Source organism: Agrilus planipennis, unplaced genomic scaffold (assembly GCF_000699045.2).
Source record: "Agrilus planipennis isolate EAB-ADULT unplaced genomic scaffold, Apla_2.0 scaffold196, whole genome shotgun sequence".
Classification (NCBI taxonomy): domain Eukaryota; kingdom Metazoa; phylum Arthropoda; class Insecta; order Coleoptera; family Buprestidae; genus Agrilus; species Agrilus planipennis.
In genome coordinates this window covers 446,894-455,667 of record NW_020439032.1, presented here as the reverse complement: position 1 = coordinate 455,667, position 8,774 = coordinate 446,894, and the positions used below count along the sequence as shown (strand labels likewise).

The window sequence follows — 8,774 nt, the reverse complement described above, 5'->3', positions numbered from 1 at the left end:
CTTCGAAATATCATCCTTTCAAAAGAGAGTAGATGCAATCTGAAATCTCTACCAAAAATGACACAACCCTACTTTATAGCCCTGTGGAAAACGCTATATGATTTATTCCAAACACAACCCTTTGATCAGGTAAATATAAATTTTTTGTACCCACCCTAAAATTCTTCATTTAATAAATAATAATAAACATAAATAATTTATTTTAGGAAGCTAACGACTCTATAACACATTCCTGTGCCCTGCTTTTTAAACTGGGAGATGTTGGAAGACAATTTTTTGTTAAAAGAGAAGACAGTTGTGATAGTTTAGGATTTGAATCATCAGAAACTGTGAGTGTAATGTTAATGGGTAATAATGTTGATGTTACTTTTATATAACAATGTGTTTCAGTCTCCAGACAAAAATGGCAATCCATGTATTGTGGGGGACATCGAATGGTATATAACAGTGGAACAATTTCTTGCTTCTACATTGAACACACCTCCCTTTGTGGATTTCTTTTCTAAGAAAGTGACCCTGACTGAAAACATCGAAAGCTTAAAAGGTAAACGATTTCATAGATTCAATAGTCTTTCGGTTCCTGCAGCAATTAAAGTATGATAAATATTAGACGTAAAAGAAATGGTCTCGAAGACTACAAAGTTAAATTGACTTTAGTTTAAATACAAAAGTTAAAGTTTACACCTTAAACATTTCCTTAGGCAGAACTAATTAAAATAGTAACGTTAGAAATGCGGTAACAATATTTCATTGAGAAAAATTTAGGCAATAACAGTTTACGTGTTCTTGATCTGGTAATTAATTCTTAGAAAAATTCGCTAAAAACAAAAAATTATAATGAATTCATGGTTGTTCTCTATTTACTGTTATTTTTGCCCACTGTAATTAATACTTTTACACACTGTATATTCGTTTAAGTGCAATTGTATTTCTCATTAGAATGAAGTTATCAAATTTTTTACCAATTATATAAAAAGATAGTTTTTTCTAAGTTGTTTGTAAAATATTACAGATTATTCCCCTTATTGTATTTTATATGGTCAAATAATTAAATATATATGTATATGTATAAAAACATTTACACAAATTATATACAAATGATGCAAATATTTTTACATTATTATCAGTGTACCTACACGTTAACATTTATTTTTTGTACCTTCATATTGAATAAATTGTTTCTTTTTTAGACACATTTACCTTAACTATAGTAGACACTCGCTAGTGTGAACCAAAAAAGTCAACAGTTATTCACATTATCGATTTGTATTTGTGTTATGTAATAGAAAAGAAAATTAAGAGTAGTGTAGAGTATATGCAGTTTATTTTTGCTCAGAAGCATCCAACAAAGACCTTATAAAAATAGATAGGTACATAAATATGTCTAAATAATTAAAAATACATACACAATGCATCTTCTTCATTTTAAAAATCATCAAAAATCGACCCATAATAGAAAAGATCTATTGTGTTACCAAAATAGAAAATCACTTATTTAATCATCAACACAATAAGTCCAATTCTATTAATTAATATTTCATGATAATAAATTAGAAAAAAATAAATGTACAAATAAATATAAAAAATGAAACGTAAATTTAAAGTTTTCTTAAAACTTAGTTCACGACTGGAATTAAATAATCAATTAATTATTTAATAAATAAATTAAAAGAGTTTGGGGTTTCAGCACCAGTACACGAGTGTCCTGCCACTTTCCACGTCTTAAATATAAGACATTTGGTTTATTTTCAATTACAACACACCGCTCATTTGAGCTACCCTGTTTCTGCAATAACTTTTTTATCAATTGTACCACACTGAGGCACATTAGACCAACTTGCAGTCATTTAAAAGTTTACTTCAATCACGAAATCGATTCATGCATTAAACTCTAAAAGAATCTGAAAAATCACAAAAAGTTTTAAAAAGCAACACCTTTTAGATAAATATTGACTTCAGAAATCAGTATTGTAGGGGCTTCCCCAATTTAGTTTTTTATCTTTAAACAAAGTTGAGATTAAGTATTAATTTGTATTTTATTCCTGACAATTACTAGGTACTAGATTTCTTATTTCAGATAATAAAAGATTGTTTCTTTTAGAGCCTAATAAAACTGTAACTACTTCCGTAGTTGAACCGAATCGGTTTTTTCTACCCTCCCGTGTTACACTAACTACTAGCATTATTTAGGTACGTATGCAGACTTAATTTTGTGGCCCAGAATTCATCAATTAATCGCACGTTCACACCACATCGTTGGGTTTGCTATCACTACTGCGTTCTTTAAAAAAACCCTTTTCGGTTTTACACTCACGAATCGTAACTGTTTTTAAATTGACCGTAACGTCAGTGATAAACACTTGATCGGCAACGGGATTCCGGGCCAACCAATAGTCCGAACCCGGACTAGTGAGTAAAGGGGAAGAGTCGCCCGTCTCGGCACACACACTGTGTCCGTTGTCCGTTATTTTGCACTCGGGCGCCACGGCCGCAGTCAGCACTTCCGGGCTTGAAGCCGAAGGAATGTCCGAAACTTCTTCTGGCACTTTCGCATTAGAATTTGTACCTATACAGAAAGCAATATTAATTAATAATGACAAAATTAATCTTTTGTGTCTTCCTTTGGACTGAATTAATGAAATTAATATTATTTGTTTAAATTAGTCCTTCATATGAACTTTTGAATTTTAAAAACATAGCGTATTAAATAATCAAGAAAAATGAGTACAATTACAGATTCTTTTTTACAAGTGCATAAGTTAAAAAGCAGAATTACCTGATGCTTGCTTTACTGACGACAGTTTCACTGTTTTAGCTGGAGGTGGACTACTGCTTGTAGGGCTTGTAGTTATTGTAACTCCAATTTTCCCAGACTCCTTTGACAATACTTCTGCCTTCCTCTTAGTACCTATGCTCTCTAATCGTGCCAATATTGGCCTGTCTTCACTGCTTGAACTGTTTGTGTTCTCTACTTCTACATTAATACCTGATTCCAATTTATTTTGTTCACTAACTTCGTTATCATTTTCTGCATTTGACCTGGCATTTTCATCTTCTACTGCAGGCAGGTTATCTTCCTTAGTTGTACTTTTAATTGGTTGGTTTGTTTCATCCTGACTTTCTTCTCCACTGTTGTGTGCCTCATCTTCTGTCTCAGCTTGCTGGACAGGTTCACTACTGCGGTCCTTCTTTTTAGGACCTCTCTTATGAGTATCCGATTTGACCAAAGACCTTTCAAATAGATCTATTAACCGAACATCTAGTATATTTTCTTCAGGTTCCCAAGTGTTATGTTTTTGACTCCAACCTTTCCATTTCACAAGGTATTCAACAACTCCCTATAAATTAATTTATTTCATGTAACATCTCTAATAATACAAAATAATGTAAATTTACAGAAGACCTGTAAGTCTGTGTTGTGGTTTACAGATAATGTAAATTATAAAATGCTTACAATGTTTTGCAGTACGTTATCAAACAAATAAATAATGGATAAACTATGATGAATTAGAACTTTTTAGTATCTGTCTACATTTCTACAGTTTTTTCTTTAGATTAACAACTAAAAAGTTTCCAAAATTAAGAATGTAAATATTTATTAAATTCTCGAAAAGCGCCATTACAGTACAATATTAATGAGTTGGTTTTTGATAATACAGAAATTTATAGAAGATAACACAATTTTCATGTTAAATATATCAAACAATTTAATTCAACTACTTACTTTTCTAATGCGTTTCTTCATTATTCGTTCTGCCGCATACACTCTATCTCCTAATTCCATGACTTAAGTTTGTATCTTCTAATTCACTAAAACTACACTCAATTTAAACAGATAGATAATATATACTTCTAACATTCACGAGCACATTAAATAAACAAAGCAAATAACTGCTTAATAAACATGTTAATTTTTTGTGATCACATCCAAAATCACATCCATATTTGTTTTTCTTCCCACAACTATTAAAAAGAGATGGAAACTGTTTCAAACGGAGTATATAAATAAACGAATATTTAAAACTGATGAATTTAATAGAAAGTAATGTTAAAACAAATTATTTTAAGTAGACCTATAATTTTTAATTAATTTAACAACAAATACTGCCATTATTTTGTTTTATTGTTAAAAAATACATTTTCGATGTAGAATTGTTGTTATTATATGGATAAGAACTGGTGGTCGTGTTTACATTAAGACAACTAACAGAAACAACACAAAAAAAGAACGCTAAAGATTTGAAAATTCTAATGACATTAAAGCAAAACTATTATGAATTGATTTTTCAAATTAGCTTTAATTTAACATTTTTCAACTTTACTGAATGTTGCGAACTTATTATGAGAACATTGGTACCATAGCCATTATCATAGTTTGTTTAGCACATGCAACTATAACCTGAAAATGGCAGGTCCACAGAAGAAACGTTTAGTGGCCGAAAATCAATCAAATGATACTACTCAACAAGTAATACATATCTTATTTGTTATAAAATAGTTGTCTTAAAGAAACAATAATTTTTTTAGACCGAAATTCAAGCTGACTTTGAAGGAAGAAATCCGGAATATGAAGATTTCCATGGTATCAAACAGCTACTGCATCAGCTTTTTCTTAAAGCACATATTGATTTAGGGGCTTTAACTGAACTTATTTTAAACCAGAAAGGCGTAGGAAGTGTTTTGAAACAAAGTTTTGATGATTATGATGATGAAGATGATGAAGATCTGGTTGATGAATCAGAAGTTTTTGGTATTTCCACAATAGTAAATTTATCAGCAAAAAGTGTAAATTTTCAATACTTTGTGTTGTTATTGCTGTAGATATACATACAAACAATTTTTAGAATTCATCTGTAGTACAAGAACTGTTTAGTTACTTGAAGGATTTAGCAAGTCAATATTTAAAAGGAAATGATTTAGATAGAGTCAAAGATATTTTATCAGGATCCTTAAAAGTTGGTCTCTTACTTAATGAACGCTTTATAAACATTCCTCCAAAGGTTGCAGATCCCTTATTAAGTTCATTAGAAAAAGAACTAAAAAGTGTCTCAAAGAAAGACTCATCTTATAATTTTGACTATCTTATAGCAGTTTGCAAAACATACAAAAATGGAAAAAGTAACGTAGTTACATATTTTTTAAGACTCAGAATTGATTATTTAATTTTAGCCCAAGAAGAGTTTTACACTAATCAAGAAGAAATAATATTTTGTAAGGAATGTGAAATTTCTTTTGAATTATCAGTAGCCGGTCAAACAGACACAGGACTTGGAGGCAAATGGACGGAAGATGATATTGAAATGACACCTTATAGGAAAGTATTGTTTATTAAGTCTAATAAGTTTCCTGTTATTGTAAATTCTGTTAAAGAACTTGTTGCTTAATAAATAAAAAAATTACAATTACAATCTTGTCTGTTGCTTATGTATTATAGTCTTCTAGTATTAAATATACTTCAATTTACAATATACAACTTTTGAATTGTAATATTAATTTTATAAACAAGAAATACAAGAAAGTTAAATCACTAAACGAAAATTCCGTATAAAAGTGTTTAAAAAGCCAAAAATACATTTTAGCAACCAATGTGTTATCTTCAGTTAAAATATGAGTCTCTAAATAAGGATGTCACTTTAAATAGTGTTGATAACTGTTTCAGGTTTTTAAAATGTTATGTGGAATTTTGAGTTTTAGTGTCTAGAAAAATTGAGAGTAAAATTGAACAACAAGAACAATGTAGAGAATAGTTTAATTTTAAAATTTGACTTTTTGGAGACTTTTTGCACATAAATAAAAACTGAAGAATACAGAAAACAATTTATTTTTGTGCATTTGTGCTTACAAGAGTGGATAAGGAATTTATAAACTATATTTTTATACTTAGAATTAAGACTGGCACACTGCACTTGATGAAATTGCATCATCTACTGTAGTTTTCAAAACACGATAATTAATTTCATCGGTATTTAATCCTCTGTATATGAAATTTGCCATTTTATTAGATAATACCCACAAATTTCTTTCCTGATCAATCTGCAATAAAGATAAAAAATCAATGCATGCTTTACTTCTACAAGTACTACAAAGTGTTACAGTAGTGTTTCTTAAAAAAAAATGAATAAAATGAGTACAAAAAATTGCCTATTACCGTTAAATCGTTAGGGAAAATTAATTTCTCATTGTCTTGGGCTACAATTCCTAGATTTTGTTCGTTCAATGGCTTTTTGGTGTTCCAGCATCCAATTGCATCTTTGCTTATTTGAGTTAAGAAAAGAACGTCAGTTTTTCCATCGAAACCACTGGTCGTTGATTGTGATTTTTCGCCCTTATATCCTTCCAGCTAAAAAAATTAACAAATAATTGCTGAATCTTTATTGATTTTATTTTATGCATTGCCTTAAATTGGTAGTAATTGTGGGGGTCAGTAGCAACAGTCTCATTTTGCAAAACTTCTGTAGACACTGAAAATTCTCTTACACTGGCCAGAGCGTGAAAATAAAGAGTTTTATAACTGAAAAAAGAAAATTTAGTTTGTTATTTTGGAAAGTCTAATTTAAATACAATTCTTTACGTTCAACATATTTCTTCATCCTCTACCTCTACCTTAAAATAATGTTGAATCATAATAAACAAAAAACAAAGAAGTTTCCTTAAAATTAGTTTGAGCAATTACAATTTAAAATGCTAGAATTTATTTATTTTTTTCTAATGTCATAAAGATATTAAAACTGTACTTTTAAAGACTTTTTAAATCTAAAATATTCTCTTGCTTATTTTTTAATGAAATATTTATATTGGTACTGCTCTTGCAAAAATTCGTTATGACTACAGTGCAACCATTTTTTTATATCCCTGAAGAAGACTGAATTTTTAGCCGAAATGTTGATAAATAAGCAATTAGTCTACACCTCGCAACAAATTTTGCCAAGATCAGTACCAATAAAAATATTTAATTAAAAAGTAAGGGCAAGATTATTTTGGAATAAATTAAAAAATATTTTTATGAACATATTTCCATTTTTACCCATTATCTTTTTTATCGGACAACGCTAAACCAAATACTCCGTCAGTCCATTGGAAATTTACCCCTCCAACAGTCATATCTCCATATAGGGGTTCGAAATGGAAAAAATTGTGATGTATTCTCCATGAGTCGTTTTTAGCCCAGGAATAGACAACTAGTCCGTAGCCCCCGAGGTCAGGAATATAAGCAAATGCATTATCACAGTTGTCAGGTTCAGCATCAATTACCTTTAAAAAATACACGGTAACGCTGTCTTATTTTTTAAGTAATCAAAGCCAAAAAAGGACAAAGAGCTCTTTATTATCTAAAAACGACTGCCAACGTTTCGCCCTAAATTATTGGGCTTTTTCAATTTTTCAATAATTTTGGTCGAAACGTTGGCAGTAGCTTTTACATAATAAAGAGTTTTTTGTCCCTTTCTGGTCATATTTACATAAAAAATTCGTAAAACTAGGAAAAGAATGAAAAATGTGACAGTCTCGTACTATACACCCTGTATATACAAGTTTACAATCTTGACGTCTCTATTTCTTTTACTGAACACTACTAAAAACAAAAAAAAAGTGAGCAAATAGATAAAAAGACTATTTCGGTACGACCTTAACGACGTGTTAGAGGTCGAGATCGGCCTACAGAAGAAATTTATCTAACATTATATCAGTTTTATTCTTCGCAAATCGGTGTGTGGTTGTGTGTTTCACGTGGGAATAATAATTCGTTATGTAAGCGTGTTTTATGTTGTTTATTTGATGTTTATAAAGAAATGTTCCACAAAATAATTAGGTAAGAATAGCATAATAAAAAGCATTTAAATTATTATATACAGGACGTTTCTAATAATGTCAGTTGTTGAATACATTAACTTTTCATTTGTGAATAAAAGAGTCCTTTCTGGGAAACTTAATAAAAATTTCTGTATGTTTTAAATTAGTACTATTAGTATTAAAGCAATCGGTATTTTGTTGCAAATATACAGGGAGACTTATTTCCGTCAGTGATCTATTTATTGTAAACAAATAATTCCATTTATGGCTACCCAAAAAATTATCAGGATTTGATATGAAGTGAAGAAGTTTATAACACTTAATAACACTCAATCTGAATATATATTAATCATTTTTAACACTAATTTAATTTAAAATTTAAATAAAAAAATTCAAAACTTTGTTAAAGAGTTAAATCATTACATCTATTATTATTTCTGAAGTATGAAATTTGTTATTAACTTTTGCACAGTCCTGGAAAATTATTGTTGAATTTATGGGTATAAGTTTACACTTGTTATTTTCTTATTAATTAAGCATTGAACGGATGAGCATATACGGTTAATTAATCACCAAAATGGTTTTTTAATAGTATTAATTTCATCTTGAAATAAATTTATGAATACAATTAATAAATGTATTTTAATTTTCAGGACAAAGGAATCATCATTACAAGGACGACAAATAAAGGGCCATGAAAAGGTAGAAAAATTAATTTAATTACGTAGATGTTAATGTTAATCTATGACAATTTAAGAGAACTTGAGTAAAATCTAGTCACAGGGTGTTTGAATGAATTAATTAAATAATTCATTTATACATTTTATATTTGTATTTTAAGTGGAACTATTTCAAAGTCAGATAAATCACGTCCCTGCTTAAATTACAATCTAATTTTGAAAACTCCTTTCACGAATTATTTATTGATATAGCAAGGATTATTTTTAAAATAATGTGATTCTATCGGGTTGTTCGGAAAGTCAGTT

The 8,774-nt window shown here is 29.3% G+C and overlaps 5 protein-coding genes across 5 annotated transcripts in view; 3 read left to right on the top strand and 2 right to left on the bottom strand.

The window, feature by feature from the left end:
- The window catches only part of LOC108738425 (TBC1 domain family member 9), a 13,290-nt gene extending 12,649 nt beyond the window's left edge, over positions 1 to 641 (top strand). Inside the window, exons 15-17 of the mRNA XM_025976582.1 lie at positions 33 to 129; positions 207 to 329; positions 391 to 641. Coding sequence (XP_025832367.1) covers positions 33 to 129; positions 207 to 329; positions 391 to 600 — 430 coding nt within the window. The 3' untranslated portion in view covers positions 601 to 641. The remainder of the gene's footprint in view (positions 1 to 32; positions 130 to 206; positions 330 to 390) is intronic.
- A 956-nt stretch (positions 642 to 1,597) lies between these two features.
- On the bottom strand, positions 1,598 to 4,094 carry LOC108738418 (polycomb group protein Pc). The gene is made up of 3 exons (XM_018471820.2): positions 3,725 to 4,094; positions 2,777 to 3,338; positions 1,598 to 2,566 (listed from the first exon to the last, which is right to left on the bottom strand). The coding sequence occupies exons 1-3, from the start codon at positions 3,782 to 3,784 to the stop codon at positions 2,244 to 2,246; spliced, it is 945 nt and encodes a 314-aa protein (XP_018327322.1). The 5' UTR covers positions 3,785 to 4,094; the 3' UTR covers positions 1,598 to 2,243.
- A 285-nt stretch (positions 4,095 to 4,379) lies between these two features.
- On the top strand, positions 4,380 to 5,408 carry LOC108738424 (protein BCCIP homolog). The gene is made up of 4 exons (XM_018471829.2): positions 4,380 to 4,468; positions 4,528 to 4,785; positions 4,845 to 5,118; positions 5,170 to 5,408. Exons 1-4 carry the CDS (start codon positions 4,406 to 4,408, stop codon positions 5,382 to 5,384), a joined length of 810 nt encoding a protein of 269 aa, XP_018327331.1. The 5' UTR covers positions 4,380 to 4,405; the 3' UTR covers positions 5,385 to 5,408.
- A 397-nt stretch (positions 5,409 to 5,805) lies between these two features.
- Positions 5,806 to 8,774, bottom strand: part of LOC108738416 (L-dopachrome tautomerase yellow-f2) — a 13,753-nt gene continuing 10,784 nt past the window's right edge. Inside the window, exons 3-6 of the mRNA XM_018471819.1 lie at positions 7,025 to 7,251; positions 6,397 to 6,511; positions 6,149 to 6,340; positions 5,806 to 6,033 (exon numbers count right to left, since the gene is read on the bottom strand). Coding sequence (XP_018327321.1) covers positions 5,887 to 6,033; positions 6,149 to 6,340; positions 6,397 to 6,511; positions 7,025 to 7,251 — 681 coding nt within the window. The 3' untranslated portion in view covers positions 5,806 to 5,886. The remainder of the gene's footprint in view (positions 6,034 to 6,148; positions 6,341 to 6,396; positions 6,512 to 7,024; positions 7,252 to 8,774) is intronic.
- Positions 7,258 to 8,774, top strand: part of LOC108738429 (hexosaminidase D-like) — a 76,456-nt gene continuing 74,939 nt past the window's right edge. The window contains exons 1-2 of the mRNA XM_025976589.1: positions 7,258 to 7,807; positions 8,442 to 8,490. The gene's annotated coding sequence lies outside the window, so the exon portion shown is untranslated. The remainder of the gene's footprint in view (positions 7,808 to 8,441; positions 8,491 to 8,774) is intronic.

Bases quoted from the DNA above. Each gene is read 5' to 3' on its own strand.
- LOC108738424 (XM_018471829.2), top strand. From the start codon at position 4,406: ATGGCAGGTCCACAGAAGAAACGTTTAGTGGCCGAAAATCAATCAAAT. The intron at 4,469-4,527 runs GTAATACATATC...TAATTTTTTTAG, and splicing joins CAAATGATACTACTCAACAA to ACCGAAATTCAAGCTGACTT. The intron at 5,119-5,169 runs GTAACGTAGTTA...ATTTAATTTTAG, and splicing joins AACATACAAAAATGGAAAAA to CCCAAGAAGAGTTTTACACT.
- LOC108738418 (XM_018471820.2), bottom strand. From the start codon at position 3,784: ATGGAATTAGGAGATAGAGTGTATGCGGCAGAACGAATAATGAAGAAA. The intron at 3,339-3,724 runs GTAAGTAGTTGA...ATTAATTTATAG, and splicing joins TGAAGAAACGCATTAGAAAA to GGAGTTGTTGAATACCTTGT. The intron at 2,567-2,776 runs GTAATTCTGCTT...CTTTCTGTATAG, and splicing joins GTCAGTAAAGCAAGCATCAG to GTACAAATTCTAATGCGAAA.